Below are 18,609 nucleotides of genomic sequence, written 5' to 3' on the forward strand. Positions count from 1 at the left end.
GCCAGTTGGGATTTGTGTATCAGCAAGGAGCTGAGAGGGTGGAGTAGAAGCCCTGGTGAGTCCTTCAGGACTAACAGAGACATCCAGACAGACATAGGGCACAAGTGGCAGGGCAGGGGCTCCTTGAGATCTTCCTGAACGTGGTGGGTCCACATTGAGCTGTTTCAAGGGAGGGATGAAAGCATTTAAGAGGGCCTCCATTAGTCTTGGGCCTAACACAAATGAGGATGTCACACCCTTCCCTCGGCCCCAGAGAGCAAGTGGACAGGCAAGTCTAGTGGAGGCAGAGAAGCCAGCTTGCTTCCAGGCAGGGCTTTGTTCTCACTGTCTATAAGGGCAGCAGTGTTGACAATGGGTGTGTTTCTCAGCTCCCTCTGCCAGCTGGAAGGCAGACTCAACATGGGGGCTGGGAAACATCCTTTATTGTGTCTCTGGATTCTCTACTTCTTTCCTACACTAGCTCACCAACTCCAAAGCCATACAAACATTTCCTTCCTATTGTTTTCCGTTGGGGGAGGGGTGGTTCTCCCTTGAACCTGACTCTGAGAAGGTCTCTGCAATCTGCCCCAGAACCCATGCGCTCTGGAGACCTGCTCATCTCCTGTGCCTCCACACACAGTCACCAGTCACCATCAGTTCTGCTATCTGTCTGATGTGGCTCACAGAGACGGGAGGCAGCCCAGTCAAAGCCAGTGTAAAGAATGTGTTGAACTCAGGAGTTGTGGTCACCGGGATGAAGCCAGGGAATGAGTAGCATCAGAGAAAACGTGGTGGTGGGGGGCTACTGAGAGGGCCTAATGAAGTCAGAGGGGGTGTAGCTGAATGGCACAGGGCCAGACTCTGAAAAGGGACCAAAAGATCTTTTCTTTCTCCCCAGTCTAGGTCTCTGGCCTTTGGTGGCTAATGTACTTAACCCCAGTGGCTTTCCCATGGAGGCCCAGGCTGATTTATCTGTTTTTAAGTCCCCAGCTGTAGGATTAAGTTTATTTCACTTCCTATCCCTCATCGAGTGTCTGGGTTGCATCCTGACACATGAAGTGACTTCCTGCATTGACAGTCAGTCACTGGCTCCCAGTCAGGCTGGGCTAGAAGTAAAGCGAGATCTCCATTTCTTTCTGTCTCAGCAGGGAGAAAGGAGAGTGTGGTGGAGAAGGTGTTTCCTCCCCACATCTGGTGATGATAAAAAAAGATTCAGAAAAGGTATCAGAACTTAGTGACCCACTGTCTTGTTTCTGGAGATTGAAAACCAGTTAATGTACAGATGAGAGTGTGGTGGCCTGGGTTAGTGACCTCTGTAGCAGACTTTCTCCTAAGATATTTGTGTCACTGTCCTTCCCTTTTCCCAATTTTATATCCCAGGGACTGCATACTGCAAAGAGAAACAAAGGGCAAACTCTCTACCCCTGCTTAAAAACAAGCATCTTAGAAACTTTCTGCATTTTTATGTACTTCCTTTGTCCCCCAGCAGTTTTAGAATTTCCTAAACTTTTGGCCATGTCCCTGAGGTAGGCAAATGGAGGGAGGGAGTCTCCCTGTGATTTAACAGTCATGTCTTCTTTCTCATTTTCCTAGATCTTCGAAAGAATTCTATTTATTTGGGCCATCCGACACCCTGCCAGTGGGTATGTCCAGGGAATTAATGACCTGGTCACTCCGTTCTTTGTCGTCTTCCTCTCAGAATATGTGGGTAAGAAGCATGAGTACCAAGTTGAACAAACTATTGCTCTTTCTTATCTGTGGTCTGTTTGTCTTTCCCAAGAGTGCAGCCACTAGACATGTCTTGCTTAAAAAGAGATCGTGGCCTTCGAATTTACAGCTAAACCTGTTTTGACAGCAGTAGCAGCCTGGAATTTCTCTCTTGAGATGGCCACAGATCTCACCCAGAAAGGACCTGCTTTGTTACAGAATGTCCAAGTTGATACCTTTATGTTTTGCCATAAACAGATGGTTTGATGCTTTATTAGAGGTCATTTTATAGTTATTTTGAACTTCTCTCAAACACAGGCCTTCATGCGTGAAAGCTGGAATTTTAGATTGTATATCAGGTCTTCACACATGAGTTCAAATGCTGTATCTTAACAGCAGGATGTGGCCGTATAGAGGAGGAAAAGTGGTGGCACCAGAATCAAGCTCACCTTGGAGGTAGTGAAAGAGGCCAAGGAGAGCTCCAGGACCTTGATTTCTCCCCTCCTCCTTCGCTTCTTACCCTGTTAGGGTTTTGTCACTTTTTTTTTTTTTAGATTTTATTTATTTATTTGAGAGAGAAAGCGAGTACCCAGAGTGGGGAGGAGAGGGAGAAGCAGGCTCCCCATTGACCAGGGATCCAGATGTGGAGCTTGATTCCAGGACCCTGAGATCATGATCTGATCCGAAGGCAGGTGCTTGATGAGTGAATCACTCAGGTGCCCTGGTTTGTGTCACTTTGGATAGAATGATTGAATATCATAGTAGCAGTTAGATTTTCTTAAGTTGCAAGCCTCCTCCAATGGCCAGGCCTGAATTGCAGAGTCTTAAAAGGAGTTGAGGGTCCTCCTCTTCTCCTTTTGGTTCTTTAACTGCTTGTGCTTAGAGATTGACAGGAAAACTCATATGTCATGTTGGTTCTCTCAGCCAGTTACAGGGGTGCTCATGGGGGAATCAGAACGTTGGAGGGGGTCTAAGAACACCATCTAATCTCCTTATTTCACTGCTGGGTTATGTATGAGGTGTCCTGCTTCATAACCCATTATGAGGGTTATCCTGTGCCCTCCTTATTGGTGGCACAGTGAGGACTAGAACCCTTTTCTTTAGGCCCTTGAGTGGGTGGATTATTGTGGGTTTTGGAGGAAGCTAGTGTGAGAGGGTAGGAGGGTAATGAGAAGTAGACCAGAGTAGAGCCCCTTGTAGAGTGAGGGTATAAAACTCTCTCACAGGATCCCTGGGTGGCGCAGCGGTTTGGCGCCTGCCTTTGGCCCAGGGCGCAATCCTGGAGACCCGGGATCGAGTCCCACGTCGGGCTCCCGGTGCATGGAGCCTGCTTCTCCCTCTGCCTGTGTCTCTGCTTCTCTCTCTCTCTCTGTGTGACTATCATAAAATAAATAAAAATTTAAAAAAATAAATAAAACTCTCTCACTTGATCCATCCCACTCATTGTATTCTTATAGGGCTCAATGGCTGGTGTTTTGGTCTTTTAAGAATGATGCAGTCTCTGAAAAGTAAGGTAACCTAATGACACCATTCCTTGTCCCCTTAGTGGCAGCAACTAGGGCAGAACTGGGTGTAAGGTCACTCTTACCCACTTGATCAGAGGATCCTAAGCAAAGAAAGACTAGTTAGAATGTGGCTACCAAAAGCATATAAATAAAGCTTTTGCTAGAGGACTTTTCATTTTCTCTTCACATTAATAGGTCAGCTTTCAGAAGCAGTTTAATTCTCTGTGTTTAACTTTATTAAGAGCACTGCAGCTGATCTATTGGATTTTGGGGGTTGCTTCTTGCAATAGCACTTTTCTGAAGTAGTATTAAAGGATGAGTCCAAGAAGGTATTAATCCATTCACTAATCTACAGTTGAAGTGTAAATGCTGGCATGAAATCTTGGTAACAGTATTAAGTCAGTTAAAGATAATCTGCAGCAGCTGCAGTTCTAATTGGATATTTAATTATCCTGTTAGCTGCCATTTATAGTTTGTACCAAATTTTCCTTTTCTTTCTGTAGGCACAACTCTGTTGTCCCACCAAGCACCGTGTCTTTCTTTTTTTTTTTTTTAAGATTTTATTTACTTATATTTATTATTCATGACAGAAACATAGAGGCAGAGACACAGGCAGAGGGAGAAGCAGGCTCCATGCACGAAGCCCAACGTGGGACTCGATCCCAGGTCTCCAGGAACAGGCCCTGGGCTGAACGCAGCACTAAACCGCTGAGCCACCCAGGCTGTCCCACCGTGTCTTTCTTTGCTAGACATAGGACTGCATCCTGATCTTTGTATTTGTCAGCCCCACCTGCTGACCTACACTGTTTACACAGTAAAGCATGGGCTTCTCCACCCTTCCTTGGGGCCAGTCTTGGCAAGGCTGTCCCCAGCTTTACTTCTGCAACAGACTTCAGAAAGGTCTTGGTACCTCCTCCTGAGGAAGGTGGGGTCCATTCTTTTCTTTTTTTTTTTAAGATTTTATTTATTTATTTGAGAGAGAGAGCAGGAGCAGGAGGGAGGGACAGAGGCAGAGGGAGAGGGAGAAGCAGACTTCCTGTTGAGCAGGGAGCCCAACTCAGGGCTCCATCCCAGGACCCCAGGATCATGACCTGCCCCGAACCAGACACTTAACCCACTGAGCCACCCAGGTGCCCCGGGGTCCATTCATTTTTTATAAAAACTTTAGGTAAAGTTTCAAACATGTAAAAATAGAAAAAATTACCACAAATCTCCATATCTCTCACCCAAGCTTCACCAGCCAGTCTTGTTTCATCTGTACCTCTGTCCATTCACATCATATCATTTCATCCATAAATATTTCTGTGTGTACCTCTAGAAGACAGTGATTAAAGAAACCCACAGCCACAATTCTGTATTACAGCTAAACAGTTATAATAGCTCCTTAGTATAATCTAATAATATACAATCAACATTCAAATTTTTCTGATTCTCATATTTAATAGTTGGCTTGAATCAGGGTGCAGATTGGGTCCACACATTCTAATTCGTTGACATGTCTCTTAAATCTCTCTTACTCTATTACTTCCCATCCCTCTTTTTTCCCTTAAGAGTCTGTAGCTTTAGCCCTTGTTTTTCTGGTTTTCACCCTGGGGCTTGGCCATGCCAACTAGTGATAATACCCTAATTCTTAAAGCATTTTATCATTTTGTGAAGCAGTTTGACATATTGTATTTCATTCAGTAGGCCCTAATACCTCTTTAAGGTAGATGTATTCGCTCAATTTACAAGTGAGAAATCCAAGGCTCAAAGATTTAATAAGCTTTCTAGACTCAGGCCCAGGTCTTTTGACCTTAATGCCTGTCCTGTTTATATGACTTGCTGGTGTTTCAACTTAGATCCCTGTTCTTGGACTTCTAATGGTTCTGCTACTCCATTCTGTGCTCCAAAGCAGGCAGTACATTTCTTACTGCTCCTTGCCTTAAAAAAAAAAAATGGATAGAAGAAGTATATGCTCATTAAAAAAATCAAAACAGAAGGCTCCTGAGTAGCTCTGTTGAGTGAGTGTCCGTCTTGATTTTGGCTCAGGTCATGATCTCAGGGTGGTGAGATTGGAGCCCTGGGTGCGGTTCTGCACTAGGCATGGAATCTGCTTGGGATTCTCTCTCTTCTTCTGCCTCTCCCTGCACACTCGTGCTCATGCTAGCTCTCTCTTAAATAAATATATATGTATGTATGTATGTATGTATTTATGTATATATAGAAGTGTAATTATTCACCCCTACCTCCCACCCTGGTCTGGTGTGTATTCTTCTAGACCTTTTCCTGTGTGTACTGCACATATTTTTTTTTTATTGTGTTTGGAAAAAATGAGTTTAAACTATCCATACTTCTTTTCAAAGATTTTATTTAAGTAATCTCTATACCGAATGTGGGGCTTGAACTCACAACCCTGAGATCAAGAGTTGTGTGCTCTACCAGCTGAGCCAGCCAGGTGCCCCAACTATCTATACTGTATCTTGCTTGTCTTCAGTAAAAAAAAAAAAAAATTATGACCAGCTTTCCAAGTCTGGACATACAGATCTATTTCATCATTTTCAGCAATGACATTTGTTTCCATAACAACTGACTTCACTACAGTTTATTTAACAATCCTTCTGTAAAAAGACATTTAAGTTGTCTACAGTTTTTAGCTATTACAAATAATATGGTACAGGGGTACCTGGACAACTCAGTCAATTAAGCGTCTGCCTTCGGCTCAGGTCACGATCCTGGGGTCCTGGGATTGAGCCCTGCATTGGGCTCCCCACTCAGTCTCCTTCCTCTGCCTCTGCTCATTCTCTCTCTCTTTCTCTCCCTCCCTCTCTCTCTCTCTCTCAAATAAAGAAATAAAAAATATTTTAAAAAATAATATTGTAGGGGATCCCTGGGTGGCTTAGTGGTTTAGCGCCTGCCTTTGGCCCAGGGTGTGGTCCTGGAGTCCCGGGATCGAGTCCCACATCAGGCTCCCGGCATGGAGCCTGCTTCTCCCTCTGCCTCTCTCTCTCTCTCTCTCTCTCTCTCTGTGTCTTTCATGAATAAATAAATAAAATCTTTTAAAAATAATAATAATATTGTACATATTTTGAATACCCTAGTATATATTTTCTGTGTATTTCTGTTAAAATATACATATTTTTCCCAGGGTGCCTGATTGGCTTAGTTGGAGGAGCATGAATCTTGGGGTTATGAGTTCAAGTCCCACATTGGGTGTAGAGATTACTTAAAGATAAAATCTTAAAAACAAACAAACATATTTCTCTGAAGGAGAGTCCCAGAAGTGAAATTGCTAGTCCGAAAAGCATGCCAAATAGGTACTATTAAATCACGTTCCAGAAAAGTTTATACCAATTTATACCCTAACCACTAATGTGTGGGTGCACTTTTCTCCACAACCATAGCAAAACTAGATACCTCGATCTAATTCTGTTTCCCCAATCTGGCAAATAAGCCATGGTTTGTGTTTCAGTGTTTGTACCGCTTGCTCATGAGTGAGTGAGGTTGTTTATCTGTTCTTATGTGTACGTATTAGCGTTTGTCTCTTTGTGATCTGCTGGTTCAAATCCTTTACCCTCTTCTCCTGCTGGACTTTTGGTCTTGTTGTTTTGCAAGAACTTTTTGTAGATTAGATATATTCATCCTTTATCTTATATGTGTTAAAAATATTAGGTCATACCACACGAAATTTTCAGCCGTTTTGACCCTTACCCCCACAATGGGAATTTTATATAGTTCAGCCTAGTATCGTTTTGCTCCAAGACCATCATTTGTCTTTTAACTCTGTTTATTGTGTCTCCTTATATAGAACTAATTTTTACGTGGTCAAATCTGCCCATTCTGCTCGAGCCCCTGCCGGGTACCCCAGAGAGAGGCTAAGCCGACAGGTGCGAGCCCTGCCCTCTAGTGGAGAGCTCCGCAAATGACAAGTAAACCAGTCTTGGCAAGTTGTGCTGAAGACCTGTAGGAGGCGTCCTTGGTGGTTTTGGGATTCAGTATCTTGCTTAGGAAGTCTTTCCGTCCCCACCCCAGTATTATGAAAATAGTCTTCCATGTTTTTTCCTATACTCTTGTGGGTTTGTTTTTACATTTCGCTTGTAAAATATCGTAACTAATTTGTTTTCCTGTATGGTGAGGGTTGAGATTAAAGTTTCTGTGCATCTGAATGGTTCAATATTTCAGCACCATTTATAAATAACCATCCTTTCTTTGCTGCTATGACATCCCTCTTCATAATATAATATTAATTCCTTTATTTACATGGCTCTACTTCTTTATTCTCTTCCATTTATCTCCATTTCTATGCAAGTAGCACAACAGCTTGGGATTTTGAGCTTTATAGTGTGTTTTTATCATTATTCCAGGGCCCATTCATCATCCTTTTTAAAACTTGTCTTGGCTCTTCTTCCACATGAACTTTTATTTTATTTTTATGTTTCTATTTTTTTCTTTTTTTAATTTTATTTTGAATTCCGTTGACATACAGAGTAATATTAGTTTCAGGTGTACAATGTAGTGATTCAGCACTTCACACATCAGCTGGTGCTCATCACAAGTGCTCTCCTCAATCCCCATTACCTGTTTCACCCATCCCCTCCATCCTCTCCCCTCTGGTCACCATCAGTGAATTCTCTAGAGTTAAGAGTCTCTTTCTTGGTTTGCCCTTCATTCTCTTTCTTTCCCTTTGCTCATTTTTTTTATTTGTTTCTTAAATTCCACATATGAGTAAAATCATATGGTATTAGTCTTTTTCTGTCTGACTTATTTCTCTGAGCATAATACCCTCTAACTCTATCCATGTCATTGCAAATGGCACGATTTCATTCTTTCTTTTGGCTGAGTAATATTCTGTTGTGTATATATACCACATCTTTATCTACTCATCTGTTCGTGGACACCTTGGGCTGCTTCCATATCTAGGCTATTGTAAATAATGCTACTGTAAACATAGGGGTGCATGTATACTTCCTATTTTCTATTTTTGTATTCTTTGGGTAAATACTGAGTAGTGTGATTCCTGCCTGAATTATAGAGTAGTTCTAGTTTTAATTTTTTGAGGCACCTCTGTACTGTTTTCCACAGTGGTTGCACCATTTTGCGTTCTCACCAACAGTGTAAGTGTTCCTTTCTCTCCACATCCTTACCAACACTTGTTGTTTCTTTTTTTTTTTTTTTTTAATTTTTATTTATTTATGATAGTCACACACACACACACACACACACACAGAGAGAGAATGAGGCAGAGACACAGGCAGAGGGAGAAGCAGGCTCCATGCACCGGGAGCCTGATGTGGGATTCGATCCCGGGTCTCCAGGATCGCGCCCTGGGCCAAAGGCAGGCGCTAAACCGCTGCGCCACCCAGGGATCCCCACTTGTTGTTTCTTATGTTAATTTTAGCCATTCTGCCAGGTGTGAGGTAATATTTCATTGCAGTTTTGATTTGTATTTCCCTGATGGTGAGTGATGTTAAGCATCTTTTCATGTTCTGTTAGCCATCTGTCTTCTTTGGAGAAATGTCTGTTCATTTCTTCTGCCCACCACGTGAACTTAGAATCAACTTGCCGGGCAGCCCGGGTGGCTCAGCGGTTCAGCGCCGCCTTCAGTCCAGGGCGTGATCCTGGAGACCCGGGATCAAGTCCTGCGTCGGGCTCCCTGCGTGGAGCCTGCTTCTCCTTCTGCCTGTCTCTCTCTCTCTGTCTCTCTGTGTGTGTGTGTGTCTCTCATAAATAAATAAAATCTTAAAAAAAAAAAAAAAAAGAATCAACTTGCCAAATTTAGAAAGTGGGAACCTTTTAGAATTTTTATTGGAGTTATAGTAAATTAATTTATAAGTGAAGTTTTGTTTTTGTTTTTTTAAAAAAGATTTTATATATATATTTGAGAGTGAGAGAGAGCACAAGCAGGGGGAGAGGGAGGGAGAAGCAGAGTCCCCACTGAGCAGGGAGCTCGATGCAGGACTCAATCCTAGGACCCCAGGATCATGACCCAAGCTGAAGGCAAATGTCCACCCACCTGAGCCACCCAGGCGTGCCCCGTAAGTGAAGTTTTGTGAGCTTTTTTGTTGTATTATCTTTATTGAGATGAATTCATATACCATATAATTCACCCATTGAAGTGTGCAATTCACTACTTTTTAGCAAAGAGAGTTGTGTAACTATCACCATAGTCCATTCAGACATTCAGAACATTTCATCACCCCCAGAAGAAACTGTGTATTCCTTAGCCATCACCCCCAAGCTTCCCATCCCCTCTACCCCTAAGCAATTGCTCATCTACTTTGTCTTTATGAGTTTACCTTTTCTGGACATTTTATATAAATGGAATCCTACAGTATGTGATCTTTCATGCCTTGCTTCTTTCACTTAGCACATTTTCGAGGTTCATCCATGTTGTAATATCTGTCAGTACTTCATTCCTTTTTATGGTCAAATATTCCATTGCATGGATATACCACATTTTATTTATGTATTTATCAACTGAGGGATATAAATTAAGTTTTAAAGAAATAAGGCATTCAGACTTCTCCCCAGCCTCAAGATCTTTCTTAAACAGAGATACATTGTTTGTGGCCTTCAAGGAAAATTCTTGGGGCTCCTGGCTGACTCAGTCAGTCAAGCACGTGACTCTTGATCTCAGGGTCATGAGTTCAGGCCTCACGTTGGGCATAGAGCTTACGCTTTTAAAAAGGAGGGGTTGGGCAGCCCTGATGGCCCAGGGGTTTGGCGCCGCCTTCAGCCCGGGACATAATCCTGGAGACCCGGGATCGAGCCCCACGTCGGGCTCCCTGTGTGGAGCCTGCTTCTCCCTCTGCCTGTGTCTCTGCCTCTCTCTCTCTCTCTGTCTCTCTCTCTGTCTGTCATGAATAAATAAAATCTTTTAAATAAATAAATAAATAAATAAATAAATAAATAAATAAATTAAATAAATAAATAAATAAATAAATAAATAAATAAATAAATAAATAAATAAAAGGAGGGGTGGGGGAGAAGAATTCTCTAGTCTGGATAATAATACTGCTTTTCTCCTCTTCAGTGGCATCATCCTAATAAGGAGCTGCTGTAAAGGCTTTTGTTATGACACTCCCTACTCCGGAGGCCTCAGGCATCCTTTGCCTGTGGGATAAGCCAGACTGGTGCCCTTGTCATCCTGGGCAGGTCTCACCAAGTAACCTTACCCTGTCACCCCATCTCACTGAACTACTGTAGTGTGGAAGATCTACTCCATCAAAGCCTCTCTTGTATCTCCTCCCCTGTCTATCTTGTAACACCTCTGTGACTTCTATAAATTAGCGCCTGATCTTCCTTATCTAGTGTGTCATGTTTGTTGTAAAAGTGACTCCTTCTGAGTTCACAGAGAAGTTGTCTATAGCTAGCCTGGCCCCCAGGCAGCTTCTTTATCTGCTGAAGCCAGCTGTTCATGTAGAAGTGGGTCATCTGTGGATAAGGCAGCTGTGCCTGGGCCCAGGGTGATGGTGCTAAAGGAGACAGTTTTTGGCCTATGACTCCCGAGACTGGAGTACCTCCAGACTCTCATCTATGAGAATTTTTGGGCTTAGATGATATTGTTGATCTAACTAGAAACATATTAAGGTCCAGTATGACTGATAGTGTAGTCATCATCAAAATAAATTGCTTAATAGCAACTATTTAAGTGATACACATGAAGAAATTGTGTAGAAGAGCAGCACTTATGACCTGTCTTGTTTTCAAAAACAGAGTAGGTGTCTGGTGGTTTCTCTTAGTACGAAATGAAACAGTTTCAAATAACTCTTCCTGTTCTCTTCTGTTTGAAGCAGTATAGTAGGATTTTCATTTCCCATCTTACTGGAAGCATGATGTTTTCAGAAGCACCATTGCAATGGAACTCCCAGAAGGAAGGCTTTCTCAGACCTCTGACTTACGAGTCCAGTTCCCTGTGTGACATTTCCACTTGGATACGTTGTAGATGATCAGTTAGGGCTAGTGTGGCTACACGTGACTGGGACCCCACATATTAGTATCTTAAGGAAGGTAGAAAAGTTTACTTCTCTCACGTTAAAAGTTGAGAGGTCAGTAGTTCAGGGCTTTTATGTTGCCCTAAGATATCAGGGACCCAGTCTCCTCTGCCTTGTTCTACCATTTTCAGCCTGTGGTTTTCTTCTTGTGATCCAAGATAGCTATTTGTGCTCCAGCCATCATGTCTGTATTCCATCCAGTATGGAGGAGGAAAGGAAGAAAAGCATACACCTTCCATTTAAGGACATTTCCCAAAGTTGTGTATGGTGCTTGGATTTGAATCTCTTTTGTCTGCACTTAGTCATATGGCTATACCTAGCTGCAAATGAGGCTGGGTAGCCAAGTACCCTTTAGGGGTCCTTTCACCAAGAAGTAGAGGGGAACAGCTATTTGTGGACAGCCTGTAATTTTTGCTGCCCCAGGGCTTCTCAGACTCCGTGTTTCACTGACTCCTTTTCTCCCCACATCCAGCCACTCTTTTCTCTCAGTTGGCAGCATTTCCTGACTCCTAAGTCAGAAATGCTAAGAATTGTGCATGAGTCTCAGTCTTCTATATCCAATCAATTACAAAGGTCTGATGACTTTATGTTCTAAATGTTTTCAAATCTGCTTCCCTCTTCATTCTTCTGTGACTGCCCTAGGTCAAGCCTAGATTGCTGAAATGGCTACGCGTGTGTTCCCTTCTCTGGTTTTATCCTCTTTGAAATCCACCTATATACCATTCAAACACAGACTTGCCCATGTAGCTCCTCTCCTTAAAACCCTTTAGGAACATCCCATCATGTACAGGTTCAAGCAGCCAGGTTGTCGAGCTCGTACAAGGCCTTATGGGATCTGTTCCCTCCTCACCCCCCCCCCCCCATTTTTTTCCCCTCCTCACCCCTTAAACTCCACCGTCCCAAATTGACATAAACTAACGCCTATCCTGCACCATCTCCTTCTTGTCCCCTGGGCTAATCCTGATTCATCCTTTACAAAAGGAAGCCTGCCTTCACACTCCTTTGCCCAGGCCACCCCAATAGCACTCTTTCCATAACCCTGTACATTTCTTTTGTAGCACTTTACCACACTGGTTATTGTTTGTGTTGTCCTGCTGCCCTCTGCCACCAGATTATATGATTCTTTGAGACCAGAGAGTATTTTTTTAAAGATTTATTTATTCATTTATTTATTTATTTATGACAGACATAGAGAGGCAGAGACACAGGAGGAGGGAGAAGCAGGTTCCATGCCGGGAGCCCGACGTGGGACTCGATCCCAGGACTCCAGGATCATGCCCTGGGCCAAAGGCAGGCGGCAAACCACTGAGCCACCCAGGGATCCCGACCAGAGAGTATTTAAATATCTTATATTCCCAGTGCTTTTATCTTGATGTCCAAAATAGGCCTTCCATATGTGTCTAGATTAATGACAGAATGAAAATGTCATTATAACTTTGTAAGACATTCAGGGACTAGTATGGCTTTGCTGGGCTTGGCCACCAGAGGGCAGTGAATTACAATATTTTGATGCTGTGCTGAATTAGCCAGAAGTTTTCTCTCTTCTAAGGGAGGGACAGCACAAGTATTCATGGAGTGTCTGTACTGGGCACTGGGGATGTGACTGTAAGTAAATCAGGCAGACACAAATCACTGTCTTACTTCTAGGTGTTTATTCAAGGAAAATGAAAGCTTACAGTTTTCAAAAGACTGTACAAGAATATTCATAGCAACTTTATTCATATAGACAAAAATTGGAACCAACCCAAATATCTGGTAACAGGAAAACTCACTGGATTCATACTAAGCAATAATAAGACTGAGCTATTGATAAACACAACAGCGTGGAATAAACTGTCCCAAAATTACTATGTTGAGCAAAAGGAGTCAGATACCAAAAAAATACACATTAAATGATTCCATTTAAATGGAGTTCAGAAATAGTCCATGGCACTAGAAATAAAAGCAGGGCTTGACTCTGGTGGGAGATTGACTGGGAAGAGGCATTAAGAAATTTCTGGGGTGCTGGAAATGTTTTCTATATGGAACGAGGCATCTTTTACACAGATGTATACATGGGTCAAAATGGAACTGTGAAGGCACCTGGGTGACTCAGTTGGTTGAGTGTACAACTTGATTTCTGCTCCAGTCATGATCTCAGGGTCATGAGATTGAGCCCTGCATCAGGCTCTGTACTGAGCATGGAGTCTGCTTGAGATCCTCTCTCTTCCTCTGCCCTCCCCTCCCCCCTGACCCCTGCTTGCACACATGATCTCTCTCTCTCTCTTACAAAAAAAAAAAAGGAACTGTGTACTTATGTGTAGTCTATTATATATAAATTATACGTTTAAAAATCCCCCATAGAACCTAACTTCTGATGAGCAGAAACAGACAATGAATAGAAACACGGTTAGTGTTTGCCGGACTGTGATGAGTGCTATGGAGTGGTAAAAGTGGAGACAACGCCCTATCAGCACTAGTGGCAACAGGAGCAGGTCTCAAACGGGACAGTGAGCCAGGGTCACACTGAGGAGGGGACGTTTGCACTAAGTCCTGAAGGAGGGTGGGGGTGGGGGATGCAGTTACTATTTGATAGTTAACACTCAGATTTTCAGAGAAAATGGGTTGTTGGTAAGAACTCCCCATGTACTCAGGTACCGGGGACTCAACAGCCAGGTCTTGTCCTGGGCTGCTATGGATACTCCAGCCCCCTGCTCTGAGTTCCTGGGAGGCCCCTCTTCCACCCCATGTCCAACTCTCTGTGTGTGATATCCAGCCTGCCCATCCTGTCCTCCCCTGTCCAGTGAGGTGTGGAGGCCAAGGGTGAACCCGGACAAACTTCTGTAGTAATGGCGGATTTTCATTACAGGCTGAAGAGGGCATTCCTTGTTTGCTTCTTAAAGTAAACTTTAAAGAATAACATACTTTAAAAAAATACATATCTCATACATGCACAGCTTGATATGTTTCCTCTAAATAACTAGCATCTATATCAGGACGTGGAACATCTCCATCCCTCCAGAAGTCCTCTTGTGTTCGCTGCTAGTCCCTCCTCCCTCAAAGGCAGCTACTTCCCTAACTTCTAGCACCCTGATTAGATTTGCCTGTTTTTTACACTTTATATAAATTAAATCATATAGTAATGATATTCCATTTTCTATTTTAATGCTATTGGTTTGGAGGGAATTGGGGAGTGTAGTTGATACTGAATTTTTTTTTTAGCACCCACCTCCAGATGCTTCCTGGCCCCATCTTTGTAGATGAAGTAGCCTTGTATGGCTAGGCAGTTGAGGAATATGTGAGGCTCTCCCCAGCAACACACATACATGTGGAGACTGCCCCCCCCCCCCATCATTGAGCTGAACCACTTTCACCTGACACTCAAGAGTGGTATGTGCACTTCATGGGATGTCCCGTGCTAGATTTCCGATTTCATAGGAGGGAAGTCTTCCAGGTGCAAGTTGTGGCTTATCTCTCTGGGATTTTAAGACTTAGCCTGCTCTCTCCCTGGTAGTAAGCTGAATGACACGTGCATGCCTGCCTGCCTGCCTGCTCTTTCTCCCTGGCATCAGACCTCGAATAAGTGAGAAATGGTAACAGAAGAGAAATTGTGATAGCTAACATGTGCAAGATGTTTGAACCTAGATGAAAACCCCCTGAGCAGCTGACAATGGGGGCCCCGGACTTCCCCAAGCCTGTTCACATCCACATGGTGACATCCAGCCTGCCCCTGTGGCTGGTCTTTGGACAAGCCCTAGAAGGTTAAGTGTGTGCTGGACTTGGCCCTTCTTTTGTCCTTTTAACCTGAGTACTCGTATAGTCTGGGTTTATATAATCTAGGGTCCTACAGCCTGTGCCAAGAGGCTAAGTTAACCAGCAATCATGAATGTTTGCTGTAAAAGTAATACAGGAACCTGAGGAAAATAGAGAAGATGTGGTAGTATGTTGTTGTTGTTGTTGTTGTTTTAAGATTTTATTTATTTATTCATGAGAGACACAGAGAAAGGCAGAGCCGTAGGCAGAGGGAGAAGCAAGCTTCACAGAGGGAGCCCAATGTGGGACTCAATCCCAGGACCCCAGGATCACGCCCTGAGCTGAAGGCATATCCTCAACCACTGAGCCACTCAGGCGTCCCGGGTATGTTGGTTTTTAAATAAAATTTTAACCAGGGTATCATGATGCATGTATACTCTGTGTACTCCACACTGAGTAGGGGTATAGCCAGATATCATGTATCATTCTGAGTCAATTGTTGTCTTTTAGTCACTACACTGAGTGACAGGCCCAGTGTCAGGAAGGGCTCCCTGGTCGCTGCTTCTCTGCATCTTTGAGACAGCATGCCTCCTCTCTCACAGTGTGTGGCGTGGTCCTCATGAAACAGAACTGCCTCCCTGCAGGCCTCTGCTCTGTAGGAGCCTCAGAAGAAGTCTTTCCTCTGACCTTCTCCTCAGAGGAGACCCACTCTCTGTACTCTCCTTTCTCTGCCAGGTTGTTTGACTTTCTAGGAATTAGCCAGGGGCCCCTCCACCCTCTCTATACTAGGGTTTGCAGTAGTGTCCTCATCTTGGCTGCTGCCATCATATACTTGCCCAGAAATGCAAATGAGTTGTGCCCAATAATACTTTTTTTTTTTTTTTTTTTTAATTAGAGAAATCATGAGCAGAGGGAGGGGCAGAGGGAGAAGGAGATGCAGATGCTTAACCAACTGAGCCGCCCAGGTACTACATTTATATAGCACTTAAAAATGATGACATAGGGGATCCCTGGATGGCTCAGCAGTTTAGTGCCTGCCTTCAGCCCAGGGAGTGATCCTGGAGTCCCGGGATCAAGTCCCACATCAGGCTCCCTGCATGGAGCCTGCTTCTCCCTCTGCCTGTGTCTCTGCCTGTCTCTCTCTCTCTCTCTCTCTCTCTGTCTCTCATGAATAAATAAATAAAATCTTTTAAAAAAAAGATGACATATAGGTGGTCAGATGAAGTCCTTGACACTTTTCTTAAAGTAGTGTTTTCCTGGATGAGACGTTTTAAGTTCTTATTTTATGAGGTTCTTTAGATGTGTGGCCAAAATTTTATTTTTTTTCTTTCCTCAGTTTTTGTGTTCAGAAAAGCATTATGCAAGGTATTCTTACCCGTCTAATCCTAAAAAAAATAAAGACAGGAATTAGGTAAACCAGAGGCTTTGGGAAAAAGAAAGGCTATCTGCAGTCTGATGCCTTGAACTCTCTCCTACCCGCCATTTGGGCTGAATCATTCTGACCCAACAGTTCACAAAATCTAGAAATTGCCCTGCAATCACAGATGGTTCCCAGGAAGTGCCTAGAACAGCGAAGAGGAAAGACGAGTTACTCTTGTCAGTTTAAGCAGAACTAGTTCTTCCCAAAGCTGTTGGGGAGTATTTGACACATAAACAAGGCTGATTTCAGGTGTAGGACTTGAGAGTTCTCAGAAAAATCAACACTTGGCTAGAGTCACCGCTCAAGTATGTTTTATCAGCTGATAAATGGGCATGTTCTTCTTAGCCCAGAGTGGGCAATTTGATTCTTACAAAGAGCTTTTGGGTTTCCTCTTTTTGGATGCTTTGCCTTTTAAAATAGCCATAAAAATATCCTTAAAATCTCATCGCCTTCAGTCTGAGTCCTGGCTGTTGTATGCTCTGTAATGACAACCAAAGACGCTGCCCTCATTCGGGACTGCATTGCTGGCATGGTTTCCCATTCCAGCTTCAATTATATGTTGAATTTTCTCAAGTGGAATGTTTAATGATCCTTCTGAACAGACTGTTTATGCTGAATGAAGCTCTTCAGAGAGCATTTGGGCCTCCCTTCCTCTGCTGCTTTTTGCTGGTGCACTCAGCTCACAGTTTTTGACTGAATGTGTGAATTTTATCCTCCCAGCAGGCAGAGTACTAGAACTAAACTCTCCTCCCACTCTCTGAAAGGCTGCTTAACTATCCCACTGTCTGTGAAAGCAAAGGGCTAATGGGCAGCCCAGGCATCAGGGCAGCACACAGGGAGACAAGAGGCCCTGACTCAGGGCCCCCAGAGAGGGCTCAGCGTCTTGTCTGTTGGTCCCTTTGTTCCCTGGACAGCTCAAGATTTGGGATTGGTACAGTTACTGAGAGTGGCATCATATTGACTTAAGACCTCACATTGTTAGATTTTCCTCCTTTAGACCAAATGGTGGAAATGGGAAGCTTTGAAAATTATTTTTAAGGTATATGTTGGAATTAGTTAGGTTTGGCTGTAAATACTGTTATCACTTAAAAGAGATAGAAGGTTGTTTGTTTCTCATTTTAATGACAATAATACTAGCTAACGTTTACATAATGCTTATTTTGTGCCAGGCACTGTTGTTAGCACATTTCATGTATTAATTCACTTAATCCTCAAAATATTCCATGACGCTGATAAGATATTACCACCTTAACGGAGGAGACATTGAGGCACCAAAGTAAAGTCATTTGCCCAAAACCACATACCTAGGAGTGACAGAGCCAGGATTTGAGTCTGCCTCCAGAGTCTGTAGTCTTAGCCACATGCTATCCTGTCTGACACAGGCTGTCAGGGCTTATTCCCATTGTTCTCGGGGATTCGGGCTCTTTCTCTGTTGTTACCCTTCCCAGTTACATTTCCACTGCAACATTCTGGAACTGTAGAATGCCCAAGTTGGAAAAGACTCCTCAAATTACTATGGAGTTCTGGTTGTTCATTTGGGAAGTGTGTGGGAGTAGCAGGAGTGTTTTTTGTCTGGAGCCTTTCTTGTGGGTTTCAGAGGTTTTTTTTTTTTTTTAATAACCCTCTTCTCATAAAGAGGGGGCTACTGCTCAGGACAGTGGTTTGAGCCACGGTCACTCGAGGAAATAGCACTCTCCTCCTGCACTTGGCCCCGGGGAGTGGGTTGGTGGAACCTGTAGGTCAGAATCCATGGGAGGATCTCAGAAATGTAATATGAAGCAAAGAGAAAAAGGAAAATTCTGAACCGGGTCTTAGAGCTCAGTATTATTTAACTAAGTTCATAGTTTGTATACAGCACATAGTAAGTAGTTGAAGTTGGGCGGGGGGTGGGGGGGGGGGGATGATATTTATTAGCAGGCTTTTTTTTTTTAACGTGATTTCTCAAGTGGACCTTAGTATATTATCTGAAGTCTTAGTTTCTGCAAGCTTAGTGTTAGTTTACAAAATCTTTATTCCTGTTTGGTGATAAAAGGCAAGTGTAGTCAATTGTAGCCCCTTTTTTCCTAAAATAATGTACACTTTTTCCTTGACTATAAAAAATTATGGTTATTGTAGAAATTTTGAAAAGTCTAGTAAAGCTTAAAGAAAATAAAAATCTTTTATCCCTACTACCTAGGAAATAAACACTGTAAACCTTGTGATATATTTTGTCTTTCCTTTCTGCTTATATAAGTACACATAAATATTGTATGTACAGTAGCTGAGAGTATACCATAAATAATTTTGTATTTTGCTC

At 43.1% G+C, this 18,609-nt stretch overlaps 1 protein-coding gene across 2 annotated transcripts in view; it reads left to right on the top strand.

Moving 5' to 3' along the window:
* The window catches only part of TBC1D22B (TBC1 domain family member 22B), an 83,409-nt gene that overhangs the window by 33,743 nt on the left and 31,057 nt on the right, over positions 1-18,609 (top strand). For both annotated transcript variants that reach the window (XR_005367635.1, XM_038553909.1), the window contains exon 8: positions 1,573-1,687. Coding sequence is in view for 1 of the 2 variants with exons in the window: in XM_038553909.1 (XP_038409837.1) it covers positions 1,573-1,687 (115 nt within the window). In the remaining variant the exon portion in view is untranslated. The remainder of the gene's footprint in view (positions 1-1,572; positions 1,688-18,609) is intronic.

The sequence above is a fragment of the Canis lupus genome, chromosome 12 (genome assembly GCF_011100685.1).
Source record: "Canis lupus familiaris isolate Mischka breed German Shepherd chromosome 12, alternate assembly UU_Cfam_GSD_1.0, whole genome shotgun sequence".
Taxonomy (NCBI): domain Eukaryota; kingdom Metazoa; phylum Chordata; class Mammalia; order Carnivora; family Canidae; genus Canis; species Canis lupus.